Source organism: Aethalodelphis obliquidens, unplaced genomic scaffold (assembly GCF_003676395.1).
Source record: "Aethalodelphis obliquidens isolate GAN/ISIS:26980383/991018 unplaced genomic scaffold, ASM367639v1 scaffold38, whole genome shotgun sequence".
Lineage (NCBI taxonomy): Eukaryota > Metazoa > Chordata > Mammalia > Artiodactyla > Delphinidae > Aethalodelphis > Aethalodelphis obliquidens.
In genome coordinates this window covers 10,931,944-10,951,955 of record NW_020837982.1, presented here as the reverse complement: position 1 = coordinate 10,951,955, position 20,012 = coordinate 10,931,944, and the positions used below count along the sequence as shown (strand labels likewise).

Sequence of the window (20,012 nt, the reverse complement as noted above, 5' to 3'; positions counted from 1 at the left end):
TTGCCTCAAAAATCTGGTGAGAGGAAGAACCTCTATGGAGTAATTTTTGGTCTTGGATCTATGGCGAACAAGGAAAAAGAAACCTGTGGATAGAGATGACAGCATAGGATCCAGACATCCTATTTCTTGGTCCCACCTTGCCCCCCACCAAGGACACAACATCCCATCCACTAGTTATTAGAGGCAGAGGAATTCACTTAACATTTGAGTTCATTCAGTCAAAATTTATTGAGCAGCAACTGTGTGCCCAACACTGGCAATACAGCAGTGAACAAGATGGACACGATCTCTGCCCTCATGAGTTTACAATCTAGCAGCCAGCCAGCCAATTACATCCATAATTTTAACATTACTATTGTAATAAGCACTCTGAAATTTAACAGAAAGTCCTGACCTGCATCGAGAAATCAGCAAAGTCTCTGTGAGGAAGAAACATGTAGGATTAGCAAGGTGGGAGATGGAAGAGTGTTGTAAGCAGAGAGAACAGCCTGTGTGCCGGCTCTGAGGCAAGAAAACCTTTAGTGAACAGAAAGCCAGTGAACAAAGAGGGGTGATGCAAGGTAGAGGCTGATATATGCAAGGTCTTTGGATTTAGCACTTGATTCCAAAAGCAGCTAGAAGCCACTGAAGAATCTGAAGGAGGAAAGTTAGATGTTTAGGTTTGTTTTTCAGAGCTCACTCTGCTGTGTGTGGAGGACAGAAGAGGAAATGGGAGGACTGGTTAGGAAGTTATCGTAGCAGTCCAGACCAGAGGTGATGATAACAGCTTCGAGAAAAGAAGATGGATTCCAGAGATGTTTAGGAGATAGAATCTACTTAGAGAGTGACTGGGTGTGTGAGGAAAGGGATGTGTTTCTGGCGAGAGGTACTAAAGTAGGAAACCCTGGAGGAGGGACGAGTTTGGGCAGATCCCATAGGCACAGGCCCTGAGGCTGGGGTTACAGCAACAGCATAGCTTTGGTTCTCAAATAGTTTAGGGTTTAACTGAGCAAACAAGATACACATGAAACAACTGCAGGTGGATACAGATGTCTTCACCTCTGTCCATGCCGTTCATAGTCAGCCCCTCAGCACACTCCTCTGCAGCCTACCCAGTGTCTCATAGGGGGCCACCTTCCACAAAGATGCACTAACATCTCTCTGCTGCTTTTTTAGCCTGCTACTGTCAAGAAATTCACCTGTGATTCTCATTCCCCTTCCCTCCTTAGGTCACAGGGGACCAAATCTGGCCACTGCCCTACATGGTTGTTCTCTTTTGAACACCAGGAGTTTTCTGACTTAATTAGCTCCTCTCTTTTTTTTTTTTTTTTTTTGCGGTACGCGGGCCTCTCACCACTGTGGCCTCTCCCGTCGCGGAGCACAGGCTCCGGACGCGCAGGCCCAGCGGCCATGGCCCACGGGCCCAGCCGCTCCGCGGCACGCGGGATCCTCCCGGACCCGGGCACGAACCCGCGTCCCCTGCATTGGCAGGTGGACTCCCAACCACTGCGCCACCAGGGAAGCCCCAATTAGCTCCTCTCTTTACATCACCTCTGTCAAGCCCCTTCTTGCAGAGTCACCATCTGGCAAAGTCGACCCTGTCTTCCTCATCTTTCCCTCAGAAGCACAGGCCCATCATGAATATACATGCCTACTTTTTGCTCCCCCTTCTAAAGTGTCCCAATCCAAAAGCCCTTTCCCACTCTAATTTTCCTGGAACCAGTATATACCCACCTCTTTGCCTCAGAAAAGTCAGAGGAAAGTTTTCCTACAGGATTAACCATGAAGTAGACTCATCAGCTATTACTCAGCTTACACTTGGCCTTCCCTGTGTCCTCTCTACCACTGCAGAACTGTGCTAAGTCCCTTCCAAAGGCAATAACTAAAAAAACAAAACAAAAAAGCACAACACCGCGGCTGACTACACAACAGGCCTACAGGTTCCCATTGTGCAGTGAGCCTGGACATTGAGAAGAACGTAGACTTTGGAATTGGGAAGACCTGGGTTTGCAATCTGGTTACTAAGTAGTGTGGCTTTTGCGCTATTAAATCTTACTAAGCTTCAGAAGATTTATCTGTAAGTAGTGGTAATGGTATCTGTCTTATGGATAGTTGTATTAAATGAGGTGTATAAAGCACATAGCATAATATCTAGCCTGAATTACCTGGTGGCTGCCGAATACTAGTCAGAAGAGAGATTAGCCAGTTTTATATGGCGAGTGATATAGACACTTCCTATTCCTGTCTTTGTAGATCCCATCTTCCTACAGTCATCCCATTTCCATCATTGCCAGAAAAGTTCTTCCATCGCTCATCCCTGTGTAGGACTTCTCTTTCTCTTACTATCGAAAAGTTCTGCCTGAGCTCTATCTGACTATCCTCTTCTACATCTCCATGATCTAAGATACTTTATTTTCTTGTATCATTCCTAAAAATTAATTCACTTCTAGCGTTCTTCCTAACTTTCTCAGAGTAAATTGTAACTAACCCGAGGAATAGGACCTTTACACTTCAGTAGGGAATGGGAACCTCAGGCCAGCTCCCAGAGTAGAATGGAGGTCTAGGTCCAGGTACTGCCCTCCCTGCCCCATCCCCATCTCTTTTCCTACAGGTCACAGAAACAGCTAAACTCAAAATATGTCTTGAGCCTACATGAGCATACATCTCTCTTTCTATAGCTCTGTGAGGTCATCACTGAAGTACAGCAGTACTGCAGGTGTGTAGAGCGTACTGTCCATATTGAGATAATCAAATTCTTCCTCCTCATCCCGGATACCATTCTCTTCCAGGGTATAATCCATGTTCAGGTTCTTCCCTTCATATTTCCATGTGTAGCTGGCAGCATGTGCGTTATAGAGGAGGTAGCGGTGTAGGATTTCCCACATTGATTCCAGGGCCCCCACCTGGAGAACACGAAAGCACCCCACCCAGAATTGTGGGTTGAACGAGCAAACACACACACACACACACACACACACACACACACGCAAAGGCCAGGAACCCAAAGCTGGGATCAGAGTGCCTCCCTTGGCAGAGAGCAGCTTAAGGCGCTCCACAGTCCCAGAAATAAAGTTGGAGCTCCAGCATGCAACGAATGGCCCCCAAGTCCTACCTGCCTTTATGGCAGCCACTTGTAATAAACAAATGGCCCTAAAGTCACTGCCCCCTCACCTCATCCCCACAATAGAGTAGACTAATAAGAGAGCCCAGTTGCAATTGCTGTACAAAAACACAGCGTGTAAGAGCTTCCGAGGACAACCATCACTAAGGTGCACAAACTGTCACCCTGGGCTTAAAAAAAAGTCTCTTGTACCCTGTGGCCCAGCCACACCTTTAATTCCTAACCCTGGGGATGTAGGTGGTCTTCTTTCCTCAGTTACCCCTAAAAGGAAAGAAAATACAGCTCCCACCGGTTGTGGAGAGCTGCTGGCCTGCAGATCTGCTTGGAGATTTGCTGGGATTCTCGGTTCCCTCTAACCTGCCCCCGGGCACCAGTTCTCACCTCCAGAGTGTGCTCTTGCGACGTGAGCGTGTTAATGATGCGGATATTCCGGGTCTTGGCGGACAGCCGCCCCACCTCGTAACGCGACCCCTGCCACCAAGGCTTCCCGAAATCATTGGCCCAGTCCGAACGGGGCAGCTGAGGCGGCACGTGCAGAAAGCGGCCCCACGGGGTGCGGTATCTCAGGGAACCGGTCAGCGGATCTATGTGCTTGCGGATCTTTTAAGCAGGGTTTGAGGGAGGAGGGTCGGAGCAGTCACTATCTCGGGCTCTGTTTAGCCTCTGCTTTTCCTCTTCATCCCGCTCTCCAGTGCCCCTCCCCCCAACCCCAGGTTCCAGCAGAACTCACGTCTCTGGTGTCTGGATCAAACCAGTGACTGATGTCCTGGCCCGCAACTTCCACGATGGGTTTCAGCAGCAGGTCTCCTGGGAAGGAGAAGCTGCCGTCAATGCTACCCATCCAAGAACCAAGCACCCCCCAAACACACCCTCGACGCTGGCCCAAAGTGTGGCGCTTACCCTTGTATTCCTGTGCCAACGGCGTTAGGTCGTACACGTTTCCCAGGTAAGACACCCAGAGGTCTTCGGGCTGGTTATGTTGGGCCACCTCGGCCGGCGTGAAATAGCGACGCTGAAAATACTCAAAGTCTGGCCCGGCCACTAGGCCCCGGCGTGCCATGGCTCTTGCTCTATCGGTCACCGACTCCTTTAGTTGCTTCCTCGCTTTTCGGCACGCACTCTCTGTTTCATCCTCCCTCTGGTCCGGGAGCTAAGGCGAGCGCGTTTATCCGCTGACATGGAAACCATTGTCCCTTTCCGGCCACCGGGCTCTGAGATCAAACGCTGTAAATGGGCGAGAGGAGCGTGGGCTGCGCGTGCTCACGGGAAACGTAGTCCGATTCAGACATTCAAGTAATTTGAGTTTTGTCCTCAGGAGTTCCGCGGGAAAGAGAACACACTCCGTTTTCATTCACAGTACCCTAGGCTACAGGGAGTATTCAGGACATACTGTCTCGCGAGGCAGAAAAACAAGGGAGGGGAGGAGTGTGATTATGAAAAAAGGTATTCTCGCTAAATTCCAGGGTTCCTTAAAGGATGTGTAAGAAACTAGAGTTGAAAATTTCTCGCGATATCTTGGTACATCCAACGTAATAGGCCTCAGTGAGCCTCAGCGCCGAAATAGAAGCTCGCGATACTTCTGCAGTTGCCGGAGACGAAGAGGAGGAGGAGGAGGAGGAGGAGAGGTGATCTCGCGAAAGAAAACAGGTCGGGAGCGCTCGCGAGATCTCAGACCACCGGACACCAAAGGTTCTTAGGAAGTTGAAGGGCCTGGAGGAGGCCCGGGAACAAATGGCCGCAGCTGGACCAGCCATGCTGTTGCGAGAGGAGAATGGCTGTTGCAGCCGGCGTCAAAGCAGCTCCAGCGCAGGGGTTAGCTCGGGTTCTGGGATTGAGGGGCCGTCGGGGAGCAAGATGGGGGGACGGAGGGGGAACTGCAGCTCCCGGCAGCCTCTGGGCTTCGTGTGAGCGCCCCGCGGGCTGTCGGGAGCTGTGGTTCCGCGGGCGGGCAGCAGCCGAGGCGGCGCGGTCTGAGCGCCTGTCCCGCCCCGCTCAGGACTCAGATGGGGAGCGCGAGGACTCACCGGCTACGCGCGCTAGGCAGCAGCTGGAGGCGCTGCTCAACAAGACTATGCGCATTCGCATGACAGATGGACGGACACTGGTCGGTTGCTTCCTCTGCACCGACCGCGACTGCAATGTTATCCTGGGCTCGGCGCAGGAGTTCCTCAAGCCGTCGGGTCAGTGCCCGGGGAATACACACCCGCCTGGGAATGCGGCGAAGCCTCACGCAAAGCATTTCCCCTTAAGTGCCTGGCTGCACCCCTTATTTTCTGGGACTAGAAGTCGTGGCACAGAAGGGGCGGGGCCGACGCTGGCCTGCCTCTCTGATGCTCTGACTCTTCTTTCCAGATTCCTTCTCTGCCGGGGAACCCCGTGTGCTGGGCCTGGCCATGGTACCTGGACACCACATCGTTTCTATTGAGGTGCAGAGAGAGAGCCTGGCGGGGCTTCCCTATCTCTGAACACGATCGCGCATGCCTTTCGGACTTCATTAAATCTGTAACCGACGTGACTTGTGTCTGTGTGTAGCTGGGTTTCTGGGACAGGAATTACACACCTCATCCCTAGAGGAATAGGTTTCTCTGAGGTCAGGAGCACTCTCAACCCTCCTTCCACAACCTGGACGTCCAGGACTGCCAAAGGTTCCCTCAGGTTCGGGGTGGGGATGGGGGGACAGGCTGAACTTCGGATCCACGGGCCCCAGGATGGGCCCCTCCATCTTCCCTCCCACGCAGCTGCTCCAGAATTGTGGCGGGAGGGGGTGTCATCCTGTTCCGGAAAGCCCATTGTTTCTCTCTCCGGCCTGGCAACACCGAGTTCCTCTAAGCTGGGGTCAGAGAACAGGCTCAGGTCCCCAAGGGGAGCAGCACAGGCTACAGAGGCCGGGCTCCCTCCACTCCATTGATAAGGAGGTGACAGGGACAGAGCTCTGGGGTCTGGCCAGGAAGAACGGCCTAATGCGATAAGGGAAGGAAGGCCTCCTTCCCAGGAGGCTGAAGGATGCTCCGGTCTGCGCAGTAGAGCCACGCCCCCCCCCACCCGCATGTTGTTTCCTGCTCCTGGGCACGTTGCAGGAGTGATTGATAGTATTTGTGCCGCCCTTCTGTTCACAGGATCCCAGGATCGCGTTCAGTTCATTAATTCTTTATTGATGTGTGATGACTCCTTCCCCTCCAACCTCGCCCACCCCACCCCACCCCACCCCACCCCACCCCACCCCACCCCACCCCATAGCCCGTAAATACTAGGAGCAGCACCGGGAAAGAAGGGCACCAGCGCACCACCGAGGTTCAGTTGTCCTATTCACAGGGGGGTGGGGGGTGCAGGGTCCAGCCCAGATGTTCAGGATTCAGATATGGGTAGAGAGGGGAAAGTAGGTTTTCCGGGGTGTGGCGAATTTTCACCAGAATTGGGTCCACAGATGCTGCCGTTCTGTTCCTCAAGAGGATGCTGGGACCCGGCTTAGGCAGGAGCGGGGACAGGGTAGGTCGGGAGACCCCCGGGCTTCAAGTCCTTGGGCCGACCGGGAGAGAGGGCACTCCTCGGGATTGTTCTTGACTCGAGGGTCCTCAGACCCAGACCTTTCCTGATGTTGGAACGGCCTGGGGCCCTGGCGAGGACCGGTTTTGCCGCGGCTGCGGGGTGCGCCGGCGCCGATAGAGGGCTCGGCTGTAAGGCACGAGGCAATCGGCCAGGCGGAGGCGGAGGCAGAGGCGGCGGTAGCTGGCCAGGGCAAGCACGAGCAGCGGCACGAGGAGCAGGAATCCGGTGACCAGCAGGGCTGTGAAGCCCGGGTCCCGCAGGTGCGCGGTGCAAGGGGGTGCCTGGGAGCGCAAGAACTGTGGGAGGAGAAGAGGCATGAGGCCCAAGCCAAACAGCCCAGGCCGGGAGAGGTTGTGGCCCACAGACCCCACCGCCACCGTCACCAGACACCCACACGCACACCGCGGGGCGCACACTCACCTGGGAGTGGCAGAGGAAGCCAAAGCCTAGCATGGTGACAGCGGGCAGCAGGATGGTCCCCAGCACCAGCGCCAGCAGGAGAAGATTGAAGGCAGCCACCAGCAGATTCTGGGCGGTGACCAGCACAGCGCAGGCCCAGCAGTCCAGGGGGTCCCGGGGCTCTGGGCCGCCGCCGGGAACCGGTCGCTGCGCCCCGGGGACATCCGCCATGGCCCGCCTGGCTCCCTCCCGCCTGGGCCACGGCCCTTATAGCCCTCTTTCCTGCCCCTCCCCCGGCCCAGCCTCTCCCCACCCCACCCCACCCCCCCTTATCCTGGAATGCGGCTCCGGGATTAGGCACCCCCCATAACGAGGAGCAACCGAGCTCTGGACATTCCACAGGCGCCTCCGGGGAGGGGCTACCCTCCCCATCAATCACGGTCTCGCCGCCCTCTTCCCAGTGTTCTCCCTGCTTACCACCAGCACTTATCGAAAAGAGATTTTTTTTTTCTGATTTTATTTTTAATATTAATATTCTCACACAAAAATCACCGAAAATAAGGGTAGGGTTGGGAAGACCCCTCTGCCCCTGGGGCAGAAAGACAGTGCAGTGCGAGGGGGCAGGACTGTAAACCCCCCACCCCTCCGCAGCCCCAGCGTGGAGGAGAAAAAAAAAACACGACAAAACGAAAATAAAGCCCCAGAGAAACTCATCCCGGGGTGTCCCTGCCCCAGTGAGGCCCTGGCCCTGGGCTGTTTCACGCTTAAAAAGAAAAGAGGGGTGGGTTGTAAGGGGAAGGTCCGTGTTTTTAAAATTGGCCGGGGCTGGGAAGGACGGGGCTCCTTTTCCTCATAGTTCTTTCTTTAAAACTTTAAAAATTTATTTTATTTATTTATTATTTTTTTTTTTACAAAATACCATTTCAGTTCCCACTTCTTCCCCTACAGTACAGGAGTCGCTCACCCTCAGGCGGGGTTGGGGTCGGGTCGGGAGTGGGGGACTGGTCCGAGAAAGTGCAGGACGTAGGGGAGGGGAGCAGGTTTGAGCACCATGAGAACCCGGCTGGAGCCGCGGGCGGGCGGACGGGCGGAGACGGACGGGCCGGGGCCGGACACACACTGGGGCGCAGGGAGGGTCCGGCGGCGGGCGGTCCCTGGAGGGGCGGGCGGGATGGCTTGGGGGTGCGGGAGGTCGGGTTTTCCCAAAAATGAATAAATAGAGGTGAGTGGGACTGTTATAAATTAAAAACCAAAACAAACAAAAAACCCAGAAAATACAAATCATAACCAAGTGAATAAACAAGAGACATGTACAGGGGTCACAGCTAGCACTGGAAGTAAAAAAGGAGGTTCTGGGGGAGGGGTAAAGCCCATACAAAGAATCTCATTAAAAACCTCGGCTGCCGTAACGTCTATGTACATACACGAGCCGCGTGCATCTGCGCCGGGCGGGCGGCTGGCAGGCGTGAGGGAACCCGTATGTGACCCCCGCCGCCGCCGGAGCCTGGTCCTTGTGTCTGTTGCTAGAAAGGCCAAAGTCGGTGAGGGGAGGCGCTGGTGGGCGAGGGGCTACCAGCCCCCTTCCCCGTCTCCCATTTTTTTTCCTTTTTTCCTCATATTTGTTTTTTAAAAAATTCTTTTTCTTAATAAATTAGGTGAGGGGAGCTGCCAATGGGGTGGAAGGGCTGGGCCCGACCCCCTTCCCGGCCAGAGGCGGGACCTAGGTCCAGCCCAGGCGTGTGCTGGTGGCCCCGCGGCGCCCTGCGGGCGGGCAGGCGGGCGGGGCGTCCGGCCTCATCGCGACGTGCTGGCCGGGGCCTGCGGGAGAGAGCAGGCGGAGCTCAGGATGCGCGATCGCCCACCCCCGGCCCGGCCCGCCCCGGCGCCCCCTCGGGTCCCCGCCCCGCCGGGCCCTCACCAGCGTGAAGGCGTCGTAGGCCTGCGCCAGCTCCTCCGTGCGGTACTGCTCCAGCACCACCACGCCCTGCAGGCCTGCGCTGCGGCGCCGCGCACAAGCCTCGCAGTGCACCAGGTACGTGTTACGGCTGCCGTTCTCACTCGTCACGAACAAGATGTTGAACACCTCCACCTGCGGCGGGGAGGAGGCGGCGGTCAAGGGGAGGGAGGGAGGGGGGGGGAGAAGGAGGGGAGAGAGGGAGGGAGACCGGAGACGAGCGCCTCCCTCCGAGGAAGCGCGCGAGGGAGAGAGGGCGCACTCACGTCGCACTCGTTGCAGTAGTAGGCGGGCTCGTCCTTGACCCGGCCCTGGTAGGCGATTTTCTTCCCGGCCCGCACCAGGCTCTCCCGCTGCACCTGGCAGTGCTTCATGGACTGCAGGAGGCAGAACCTAAGGGCGGGGCGAGGTGGTGAGGCGGGGCGGGGCCTCCCCGCTTCGGGCCGGGTCACAGCCCCCGACACATCCCCGTCACAGTGGAGGTTTTATGTGGTTTTTGTCTACTTGGACCACTGGAAAACAAAGCTCCTCAGGGCAGGGGCCTTGTCACCCGCCCAGCACGGCAGCCCTGCATGGCACGCGGCAAAAGGTGGAGCGGTGGGGGAGGAGGGGTTGGAACAAGGAAGAACAAGGCGGGCCAGGTCGGATGGAGATGGGCTCCCTCCCAAACAGGGCCCTCCCTCACTTGATCATCTTGAACAAGTCGGGGTCGCTGATTTTGACCGTGCGAGCCACGTTCCAGGACACGTGAATCATGGGCACGATGGATTTGACGTTCTTCACCTCGTTCCACTCGTATCGTTCCAGGGCCAGCTGGTACTGATAGGCTGCGGGCCAGAGAGGGTCATGACAGGATTCCCCAACAGCCCGAGACACTTGGGCCCCCGCCCCTTCCCTCACGGCTGGCCTGGCGCCCTCCAAACCCGCCCCCCCCCACGGGGCTCACTCCCCAGGGGCCCCAGCCCCTCACCGCTGAGTGGCTCACCCCACCACCGGCCCCGCCCCCTCACCGGTGAGGGGCCCCACGTTCCAGGCGATGTTGTTGCACCAGCCGGTGGCCTGCACCCAGTGCACGGTCCCCGCATTAATCCACACAAGGTCTCCGGGGCGCTGCACGAAGCGGTACACAGGGATGTTGGAAGCATAGAGGTCATCCAGGATTGGCCACCAGGAACCCGTCAGGTAGTCCACGCCATGCCTGGAGGGTGGCCACAGGGTCAGATGGAAATCTGGGAATCCAGGGACAGGGCGTGGGGGGTCTATCTACCCGAGGAGGGCGGCGCGCACCGGTCGCAGAAAGCGCTGATGGTCTCCCAGTAGTGCTCGTGCACCGCGAACCACTCGCAGTCTCCTGGGCCAATGTTGATGTTGACCGAGCAGAAGTTGTTGTTCTCCTGATGGCCTGAAGGGGGCAACAGAGAACTGCACGGTTGGTCGGAGCCGGGCTTGTCGTGCACTCATTGGTTGACGGAGGAGCGCTGGCGGCAGCCCCGCCCCCCGCGCTCCTCGCGGCGCGACGCACTCCGCAGCCCCGTGAAGAGCGCACCTGGCGTTCGGCTGCCTGGGACCTTCATGTACAGCTGCACTGTGTTCATGCCCAGGATGGTGTGGCCCACGTGGCTCAGCATGTTGCCCGTGGAGGTTACCCGCATGAAGGCGGGCAGCTTCAGCAGCTCCTGCAGCTGGGGCTTCCACCTGCCGTGGCGAGGGAGGCAACAGAAGTGAGCAGCTACCCCGACTCTGCTGACCCATCAGCACTCCCGCCCCAGCTTGCTGGCCTCAGCCCCACTGACCGCTTGGCATCGGACAGGTCGATGTTGGTGCCAAACTTGATGATGTGATGGTTCTTCGGATCCGGTGCGCTGCTGCGAGGGCAAAGAGCACAGGTTGGTGGGGAAGCGCAGGGAAAGGAAGGAGTCCTGAAGGGCAGAGGCAAAGCATCCCTACCTAGGAGGGGTTCCCGTGGTGCTGTCCGGCTCCTCGGACTCCTCGTCCTCACTCTCCTTCTCCTCCTGCTTGGTCACAGGGGTAGGCAGGCGTGGGTCAGCGGCCTTCCAGGAGCCCTCCCACCGCAGCTGGGGCTCCAAGTCCCCTGATTCCACACCCCCTACCTCTGCCCGTGCGCGCCTCTCACCTGCAGGGACTCTTGGAAGGATGAGGCCTGGTACTGCGCGTACTTGGCAATGGTGGTGTGGGAACGGGAGCTCTCGCAGGGCCAGATCTGTCGCGTGCCTGTCAGGTCCCAGTTCTCATCTGAGGGCTGCTGCACCTGGGTGCGCACCTCCACCGTGTGCTCACCACTGGCCTCCACCAGCGTCTTGGTGGAGAAGAGGCCCAAGTCTGCAAGGGAGGGCCGAGCAGAGTGTTGGGGCAGGGGCAGAGGGCGGGGAGCGAGGCCCCAACTCACCCTCTCCCTTCTTGCTCCCCAAGACTCTGACGCAGTGGACACAGGCTTCTCAGAGCTCAGCCAAGGAAGAACAGGCGAGAACCCCAGCCCCTCATCAAGCTGGGAGGGTTGGCCCTCCCAGGGCCTGGCCTTTACCTGCATCATAACCAACCCCCTCTCTCCCACTGATGCTCTGAGTCCCAGCCCCTCCCCCAGAGTCCTCAGGTGTCCATGAGGCCACATGTGCAAAGCACCTGGCACACAATAGGTGCTCAATGAATAACAGTTTAAGTTTTCATTGGATCCAATGAAAGATTTCATCAAGTAAAAGCCTAGACCGTGCTTCAGTAACATTGGAGGAAAGGGAGGATATGTGGGTAAGAGAAGGCTACAAGGAAACAGAGGAAACAAGATTAGTTTTTACAGGACACAGGATTAAGTTTTATAACTCAGTATGGTTTCCTTTTACTTTGGAAGGTGTTTGAAATTGTGCACAATAAAAGGTTGAAAAAGAGAAAGCCCCAAACCATGAGTCTCCTTGGATTTTACACAACCTTAATCACCAAGAAAACCAGAAGTAACTCTAAGCAGATCCCGAGATACATCCCCTTCCCACCTGCCTACTGCTGGGGACAGACAGATGGGGGGAGGAAAGCCTGAGGTCAGCTGACCCATCACTCAGAGCACTCTTCAAATATGGCTTACACGTGACTGAGGAGAGCTCACTACAGCTGTGGCCCTGGGTCTTCCAGAGCGGGGGCTCTCCGAGGGCCCCAAAGCCCCAGATCCTCGCAGCCCTCCCCAGGTCTTTCCACCTCCACACTCACTGAGCCGCAGGGAGCCTGCCAGGCCCCGGATCACGGTGATGGGATTTCGAGGGTCTGTACAGAACTGCAGCAGCACCGGCGAGAAGGCATCCCGTTTACTCTCCAGCTGCGGGACAACCAGGAGACAGGGCTGAGGTCAGAGCCCCGTCCCAGGCTCAGGGCCCCCCAACAGTTCCAACACTGTCCTAGAACCCTCAGGCAGGGGCGGTTCTGAACACGCAGGGCACTCATACATAGATGCTGGGTGTGGGCGGGTTCAGTTTTTCCCGGGGCAGCTTCTCCTCCGAGTTGATCTTCGGTTTCACAGACTGGGCAGGGGAAAGGTAGGACTCTCGAAACTTCCCTTTCACCTTGGCATTCCTGTAGAAGGACAGTGAGATGAGAACAGGAATATCAGAGTGCTGGGGGAAGGGAGTCTCCCGCAGGGCCAGGCCAGCAGCCTCAGCGGTGACAGCCCCCCCCACTCACTTGCTGGCCCTCACGACGTCGGCAGCACAGTGGCTGATGGTGAGGTCTGCCATCCGCAGCCTCCGCTCTTCCACCTCCGAGGCGATGAAGGTCTCCTTGTCACCACTTTCTACTTTGATGAGCCGGATCTTCAGCTCCTTGGGGGGCCCTTCACTAAGTGAGCGCAGCTTCAGCATGTCAGCCCGGCTGACACCCAGTGGCCCCGGAGCTTCCTCCCGAGCCTTCTTCCCAGGGACAGGGGCTGCCGGGGGTGTGGGCTGGACAGAGGGTGCAGGAGCTGGCGGAGGGCCCGGAGCTACGGGCGGCTTGGCCTTGGAGGCCCCGCCCAGATCCGGCCGGGCCTTCTCACGACCCTGGATCTCCTCGCTCTGCAGGTCCAGGTTCCCCAGCACTCGGCGGCTCTTTTCTTTGGGGGCCTTGGCCTTGGCCTTGGCCCTGCCCTCCCGGGGCCGCCGACCCACACTGTCCTTACAGGCCCGCCGGTGCCGCCGGTGCTCCTTCTGCCGCCTCTTGCTGCTCCCTGGTCGTGCTGCGGCCGCCACCCCACCGCTCTCCTCCTTGGCCTGAGCTGGGGGCTGCAGTCGCTCAGTCCCGCTGTCCGCTCGATCTGCCGTGTCCACTGGGTCGGCCGGGTCTGCGGTGCTCCGGCCCACCCGCTCCACAAGGGTCTCACAGGCCCGACTTATCTCTTCTAGCACCTCAGACTCAGAACGAGCAGGGGGCAGCGGCAGGGGTGGGGGCGGGGGTGCGGGGGTCATGGGGCCCGGGGCTGGCTCTTCGCCCGCCCTGCGCTCCCGGGCCCAGGGCCCGCCTGAGGTAGAGAACTGAGATGACGAGGAAGCGGAGGGCTGTGGGGAGCCCTGGGCGCTCGGGGCCGCGGAGGTGGGCGGTGGGGCGGTAGCACCTGAAGAGGAACCGGGGGAATACTGAGTGGTGGGCAAGGGCCCAGGCCGGGTGGGAACAGCTGCTCCAGTCCCCCGGTAACAGTACTTTTGTCCTTCCAGCACGGAAGCCAAAGACTTGAGCAGGTTGGCCGGGCTGGCTGGTGGGGCTCGCGCAGTTGGCGGTGGCTGGGGTGGTGGCGGGAACTTGGCTAGAGGCGGCGGTGGTGGCAGGGCTGGTGGTGGCTTCTTCTCCTCTTCCTGGGTGGCCGGGGTGGTGGCGGCGGTGGCAGCAGTGGTGGCTGGGGCTGTGTCAGTGGGGAATGGAGGCTGCAGAGATGTAAAGGGCTCCTTCAGAGGAGGCGGGGGGACCACGCCTGCCTCATGTCGTTGCTGCTCCTCCTCCTTGCGAATGGATTCATCCAGCATCTTCATGATGTTGGCCAGCCCATCAGGTAGGATCTTGAATTCAGCTGGCTCCTCAAACTGGTCCTCCAGTGGGGTAGGGGGGAAGTCAAAGAGTCGAGGGCCTCGGGCAGGCAGCTCCCCAACCCTGGGCGGCACAGGCTGGGGGGCTTTATTCAGGGGGCCTGGGGATGGCCCCGGCCCCCCCTCGGGGGTCTTTGGGAAGGAGACCCTGGGCCGAGGGCTCTCCGGGTGCCTGAAGCTTCCTGAGGTATTCTGGTGGCAAGAGGAGGGAGGGGCTGGAGGCAGGGCAAGAGTCAGGGGTGCAAGAGGTGGGTCCTGGGGGCTCAGTGTTGGGCTGGGGGGGCGGGGAAGGGGGTCCATACTTCTGGCCAAATAGGAAGGTGTAGGGAAGGACACAGGCCCAGTAGGGCTGCTGCTGTGGCTGCCACTGTTGCTGCTGCTGGTGGTTGGGGGAGCGGGAGGGGTGTGCGAATCCTGAGTGCCCACAGAAAAGCGGGGGGCCGGAGGTCCCAAGAAGCCCTCGCGGTGGGGGAGGGGTGGCGGGGGAGGGCGGGGGCGTCCCTCAGCCCCGAAGAAGAGCTCGTCTAAGATCTCTCCATCCTCACGGGCTGCTCGGCAGGCTGGGCCCTTCAGCCAGGCAGGGGGGGGTGGAGGGCGTAAGAGGCGGGGACAAGGGGGAGGAGGAGGTGAGGAGGGGCCGGGTGGCAGGGACAGGTGGGGAGTGGCAGCGGGAGCCGCCAGGAATGGTTTCCGACTACTGTGTGCTGAGGGCCCAAGGCGGCCTGGGTGAGAGGAGACCTCCAGCGCGGGAGTTTGGTAATGGTCAGCACCGGGCTGCAAGTGTAGGACGGCGGTGGTCAGAGGGCTGCTCCAGCCACCCTAGACCAGCTCCACTCATCCCCCCCACCGCTCCGCCCACCACCTGCAGTTGTCACTCACAATGCCTGGGCTCGGCTCCACGCCCCGGAGACCAGGGTTGCTCCTGCTGCTACTGCTGCTGGTGGTGGTGCCGGGGGGGCCAGGGGGCCGGGAAGGGGCGTAAGGCACGCAGGCGGTGGTTGCTGCTGGTGAAACGCTGGAGTCCATCCGCGACCTCTGAACTCTGCTCTCTCTAAGGTCACTTCCAGGGGGACGGGTGGCAGCCGGGCAGCCATGGCTCTCTGCTCCTGGGGGGCGGGGGCCTGGGGGTGCAGCCGGGACCAGCCGGTGGCCGGGGGGGTGCACAGGGTAGGCCGGAGCTGGGTATGGATATGGGTGAGGCAGCGAGTGCCGCTGCTCCTGTGGGCGAGAAAGGAGGACACTGCGTGAGGAACGAAGGACACAGGGGCTGGAGATAAGAGGTGAGGGGGCCACAGAGAGGTGCTCACCTGGCGCTCTGGGGGTGCTGAACCCTTGCGCTCGGGGCCCCATGCATCTCCATGCGGGGTACTCCACAGCCCTGGCTTGGTCAGCTGGAATGGAGGGCTGGTGGCTAGGCCAGGCGGGGGTGGGGCTGGGGGTAATGGTGGCGGAGGCAGCGGCAGCCCTGGGGGAAGGCCAGTCTGGAAGAAAACAGAGTGTGAGAGTCCCACTCCTCACCCCAGCCTGCCCACTCGCTGCTGGCCCGCCCACATACAATCATACCTGCTCAGAGTTGCAGCCTCTCCTGCGTTTGCCTCCAGGGCTGAGGCCCTCCTCCCCCGAGGGGCCTGAGAGTGCTGCAGGAGGCATAGGCTGCACCACCGGGGGTTCGGCGGCTCGCTTCACCGGGGGACCCCCCCGCTTGGCCCCATAGTTCCGTTTGTGCTGAGGACGGAAACAGAGAGAATGGCACCGGTGCAGACCTGGCCCGGCCCTCCTCCCTAGCCCGCCCAGTCCCAGCCTCACCTCAAGGTGCAACAAGTTCCACACTTGCTCCAGGGGAGGCAGAACCTTGGGTCGGTGCTGGCAGGAGGCGGCATGAAAGTTCCAAAGCTGGGCCTGAGGAGGTGGGGGAAGAGTGCAGAGCACAGGGCAGAGGCAGACATAAGACGAGGGCACTGAGTCAGAACGCACAATCCTAGCCCCCTGTGTCCTGCCTCATCCCACCTGCTGTAGTCGGCCGACGCGGGGCCCCAGCTCAGCCAAGCTTCCTCCGTATCGAAGGGCGCTGTGGTAGCAGCGTACAGCCTCCTCACTGTCGTGCTCTGACTCGTACAGCTGCCCAAGCTGCTCCCACAGCCCCGGCTGGGCCGGCTCCCGGAGCAATGCCTGCACACAGCCATGCAGGGATTCCAGCTTCCCATGGAGGGGTCTTGGGGTGGGTGTCCTACAGAGCAGAAGGCGGGGGGAGGTGGCAAGGCTTGGCGAACTCTTTTAAGGCCCCAGCCTTACCTCCCATCCCCAGCACCTTTCAATCCTCACTCACCCTGGAGCATAATACGGTTTGTTGGGGTGGCCAGAGCTACTGCCGTGTGAAGGAGGTAGGGGAGCAGGGAGTGGGGGCTGCCCGATGCTGGCAGAGCACCTGGAGAGAGAAGGGCTCTGTTAATGTACAGCAAGCTGGAAGTCTTGTCCCTACCTAGGAAGGAGGGGACTGAGGAAACAAGAGAAAGCAGCTGAGGACTGCACTGAGGCCCACGGGATGGCAGAAATGAGAGACTGAGGAGCAGAGATGGGAAGAGGAGTGCCTGGAGGCAGAGAGACAGACCAAGTTCTCACCTGCCTCCAGGCAGCCATGCGCTCCGAGGAGGGGGATGGGGCGGGCAGGAGCTCCAGGCCCCAGCACAGCTCAAGCCCCCAAGGGCAAAGGCTTCCCGTGCAGCGCGGGCCCCTGCAGGGTCCACTGCCCGATGCATCCAGCCTGTGTCAAGGAGAAGAGATTATGATCCTACTGGGAACAGAGACTGAGCTGTCAGGGTACACACAGCCGACGCGGCCCCAGTCTTCCCTTACCAGGTCAGCAGTGGCCCCAGAGATCGGGCACGGCCCCCTGCCCCAGCTCCTTGGGGCGATGGTCCGGCTCCAGCCGCTCTGACAGGAGTGCCCACTGCCCCCAGATGGTCGCCCAGGGCCTTTCACAGACAATTCTACGGAGAGGAGGGGGAAAGGAGTAAGGTGAGCGGGCCAGCACACAGTCGGGGCCGCAGGCTAGGCTGGGCTGGGCTGGGCTGGGCTGGGCTGGCCTGGCTGTGGCGCCCACAGGTCTGTGATCTGCGCAAGGCTGGCTATCCCTGAGGAGCGGCCCACCCGGCCTAAGGAGCCTCAGGGGAGTGGGGGCAGCGGGAGGGCCAGTCGGTGCGATGGGGTGGCTGCGCTGCTAGGCTTCCAGCAGGGAGCCCCGCGGGCCGAGCTGCAGCGCTGCGGCCGCTTACCCGGCCTCCGTGGGAGCTTTCTCTCCCGGCGTCGGCGAGCTCCGGAGACCTGACCAATCACAGGACTTCCTCTCTCCCCAGAAAACCAATCATCACCCGTGTCTCCGCCTCAGTAACAGCCTGGCCGGGACCAATAGGAGCGAGGTTAGCCCGGCCGCTGCCGGGGGAGGAGGGGCGGCGGAGCCGGTCAGACAGGCTCTGCCCGGGGTGACCCCGACGTGACCCCGCGGCTCCCACCTAGGGTCTCCATCTCCAAGCTGACACTAGGCCGGTCGAGGCAAGCGGAGCCTGAAACCCGTGCGGGTGAAGGCGGCGGGTCGCACGTTCGGGCCGACCTGGGGCATGGAGCTACCCGCAAGTCCCACGCGCCCACAGAGCCGCCGGTGGTCCGCGCTAGACCGCCCGAAACGCCCCCTACCCCGCCGCCTAACACCGACGGACAGCAGACGGATGCACAACGCCGACACAGGTGGCGCTCCCCCTCCTCACTTCACCTCGCCCAGTGCCTGACCTCCCCACCCCCTAGGAACTGTTTAGGGCTGGCCACTCACGGCGACTTCTAAGGCACCCAAACCTGCCCGCGCCGCGATCTGAGCGCTCCACCCACCACGCCTGACCCCCATCCCAAACCATGGTCAAGCCCCCAGTTTCATACCCAGTTCCTTCAGCTCCTCCACTTCCCCTGGTTCTGTAGGCCTTCAATACCAACCGACCCCCAAAACCAAAACCGTCCTCTAATCCCCCAACTTCTGAGAAGTCGCGCACAGCGGTCCCGAGTGGCCCCTCTCGCGTGGCTCCCGTATCCTCTATGCCCTTCCCCGCCGGGGCCACGCGGCTCCCCACGGCCCACGTGGCCCCCGCCCCCCAAGGGAGGGGGGATTTCGGGGGTTGCCCGTGACGTGGCTACTTGCGCAGCGGAAGCGGCGTGTGTAAGAGTACGGGGGGGGGGGGTCCTTCGGGAGGGAGGAAGGAGGGAGGAAGGAGGAGGGCGGGGCCCGCCCGGCGGTGACATCACCCTTGTCCCACTCTCACCGCCCACTCCCTTAAAGAACCCAGAACCCGTTTCACTTCCTCCTTCACCCCCCCCAACCCCTTCCCGTCGGTGCTGGCTCGACCCACGACGGGAGCAGCGCTCCCCTTCCTGGGCACCTTCCCTTTAGCCCCAGTTCTTCCTTCTCGCCTCTCTGAGCCAGGATCTCGGTCCCCGCGCGTCCTGCTCGCCTACCCCGCGTCCCCGCAGGTAGGAAGCCGGCTCCGCTCCCGGGATCGGTCCATTGAGAGTCTAGAGTACAAAGAGCTGCGAGAGGCGAGTGTAGAGTACAAAGCGGCGGGGGCGGGGCCAGCGCTCCAGCTGGAGCTAGCGCCGGGCAGGAAGCCGGGGGAGAACGCGCGACGAGGGGCTGGGGGCGGCTGGAAAGTTCGCCTTCGCCGAGAGAAGTCTGAGCTGTGGGGAAATTTCCACCCAGCCCACAAGGGCATTCGGGTTTCTGGTGAAAACAGTCCTCGATCTGCAGGGCAAGGTCGTCTGTTTGCACGCAAGCGCTTGGACCCTACAGGTCCCGGCGTGCCACTCCCCGGCGAGCCCTAGTAGGCGCTTGGGCTCTGCGGACCCTCTCCGCGGTTCACGCGGAGTTTCGGTCAGAACTCTCTCTCCTCACCATACAGCCTTTATGTCAGTTACCGAGCCCTGGGCCAAGCACAGCGCTTAACTGCAGTCAAGCATAGCCCTGGCCGGCTGCCCCCACCTAAGTCCCGGGACCCATGGACCAGACATGGGAAAACGGGGAACCCGGGGTCCAGACATCAGAGGAACAGATCCCCGATTGGGAAGTGGTGCCGAGGGCGCTGCCAGTTACCAGGAAATGCAGCTTCCCCTTCTGCGATGATGACACTTCCCCTCTACCACTTCCCCTTTCCCACGGGGAACTGACTCAGCTTTCCCTAAAACAGCGAGTCCCGTCGGCCAGCCCCTTTCCACCTCTATCCACAAACCCCTACGCCGGTACTCGGAATACAGCAGCCCTCACTTGAGAACAAAAACTTCCTGTACACTAAACACACACTCACTCTCGCCAACCACCTCGGATCCTTGTCCCCACCAGGGACCCAGGCGCCTGACTTCCCATCCGCCTCCTGTACAAAGCCCTCCCTCGGGGTCTGATTCAGGCTTGGGGTGGGGGAGCATGAGTCACCCAGAAAACCTTCCCCTATTCCCACTGACTCAGCCCCCGCCTCCCTGAACACACACAGACACACACAGTCAGAGGCAGACACAACTCAGCCCACACACCGCTCCCCACCGGTCCCGCGGAATTTCCCCTCTCGTCTTCCCCCATGACGGCCCCTCCCCGCGCCGGGCAGCCCCGACGCCGCGGTCACACCTGTTCCCCAGGCGCCAGCAGCCGGCTTGCGGTCCACTCTCACCTCCACTCTCGCTTTGGGGCAGGAATAGCCCTCCCCGACTCTTGGCGTCCGTACTAACCCAGGGGAGGGGACAATCACCGGCAGGCACAAAGACAGACACCCAGAGACTCCTCAAAGACAGATGAGAGGTAGACGCACACGGCCAAAGAGGACGGTATACTTCTGGGGCAGGCATTCCAGCCTCTCCAGTCGGACCCACAGTACTGGGAGTCAGCCGCTCAGAAAGGGTTAATTCTTCTCCTGCCGAGGCCACGCCCTCTCCATCC

General features: G+C 60.1%; 4 protein-coding genes across 6 annotated transcripts; 1 reads left to right on the top strand and 3 right to left on the bottom strand.

The window, feature by feature from the left end:
• Positions 1-1,410: 1,410 nt before the first annotated feature.
• Positions 1,411-4,267, bottom strand: CYB5D1 (cytochrome b5 domain containing 1). Its single transcript, XM_027130961.1, has 4 exons — positions 4,001-4,267; positions 3,831-3,907; positions 3,482-3,700; positions 1,411-2,882 (listed from the first exon to the last, which is right to left on the bottom strand). Exons 1-4 carry the CDS (start codon positions 4,158-4,160, stop codon positions 2,652-2,654), a joined length of 687 nt encoding a protein of 228 aa, XP_026986762.1. The 5' UTR covers positions 4,161-4,267; the 3' UTR covers positions 1,411-2,651.
• Positions 4,268-4,495: 228 nt separating this feature from the next.
• NAA38 (N-alpha-acetyltransferase 38, NatC auxiliary subunit) lies at positions 4,496-5,614 on the top strand. Of its 2 annotated transcripts, XM_027130965.1 has the most exons (3): positions 4,496-4,912; positions 5,097-5,280; positions 5,453-5,614. In XM_027130965.1, exons 1-3 carry the CDS (start codon positions 4,832-4,834, stop codon positions 5,563-5,565), a joined length of 378 nt encoding a protein of 125 aa, XP_026986766.1. In that variant the 5' UTR covers positions 4,496-4,831; the 3' UTR covers positions 5,566-5,614. The 2 variants fall into 2 exon arrangements, with proteins under 2 accessions (XP_026986766.1, XP_026986764.1); XM_027130963.1 differs by having other exon boundaries at positions 4,496-5,280.
• A 731-nt stretch (positions 5,615-6,345) lies between these two features.
• TMEM88 (transmembrane protein 88) lies at positions 6,346-7,446 on the bottom strand. Its single transcript, XM_027130966.1, has 2 exons — positions 7,067-7,446; positions 6,346-6,942 (listed from the first exon to the last, which is right to left on the bottom strand). Exons 1-2 carry the CDS (start codon positions 7,274-7,276, stop codon positions 6,673-6,675), a joined length of 480 nt encoding a protein of 159 aa, XP_026986767.1. The 5' UTR covers positions 7,277-7,446; the 3' UTR covers positions 6,346-6,672.
• Positions 7,447-7,913: 467 nt separating this feature from the next.
• KDM6B (lysine demethylase 6B) lies at positions 7,914-17,021 on the bottom strand. Of its 2 annotated transcripts, XM_027130951.1 has the most exons (21): positions 16,904-17,021; positions 16,670-16,811; positions 16,377-16,475; positions 16,058-16,277; positions 15,857-15,949; positions 15,614-15,775; positions 15,358-15,531; positions 14,930-15,268; positions 12,681-14,824; positions 12,446-12,572; positions 12,213-12,318; positions 11,134-11,339; positions 10,947-11,011; positions 10,793-10,864; positions 10,546-10,694; positions 10,287-10,401; positions 10,010-10,197; positions 9,685-9,826; positions 9,266-9,392; positions 8,964-9,134; positions 7,914-8,863 (listed from the first exon to the last, which is right to left on the bottom strand). In XM_027130951.1, exons 2-21 carry the CDS (start codon positions 16,804-16,806, stop codon positions 8,840-8,842), a joined length of 4,860 nt encoding a protein of 1,619 aa, XP_026986752.1. In that variant the 5' UTR covers positions 16,807-16,811; positions 16,904-17,021; the 3' UTR covers positions 7,914-8,839. The 2 variants fall into 2 exon arrangements, with proteins under 2 accessions (XP_026986752.1, XP_026986751.1); XM_027130950.1 differs by having other exon boundaries at positions 7,914-9,134.
• Between the last annotated feature and the right edge of the window lie 2,991 nt (positions 17,022-20,012).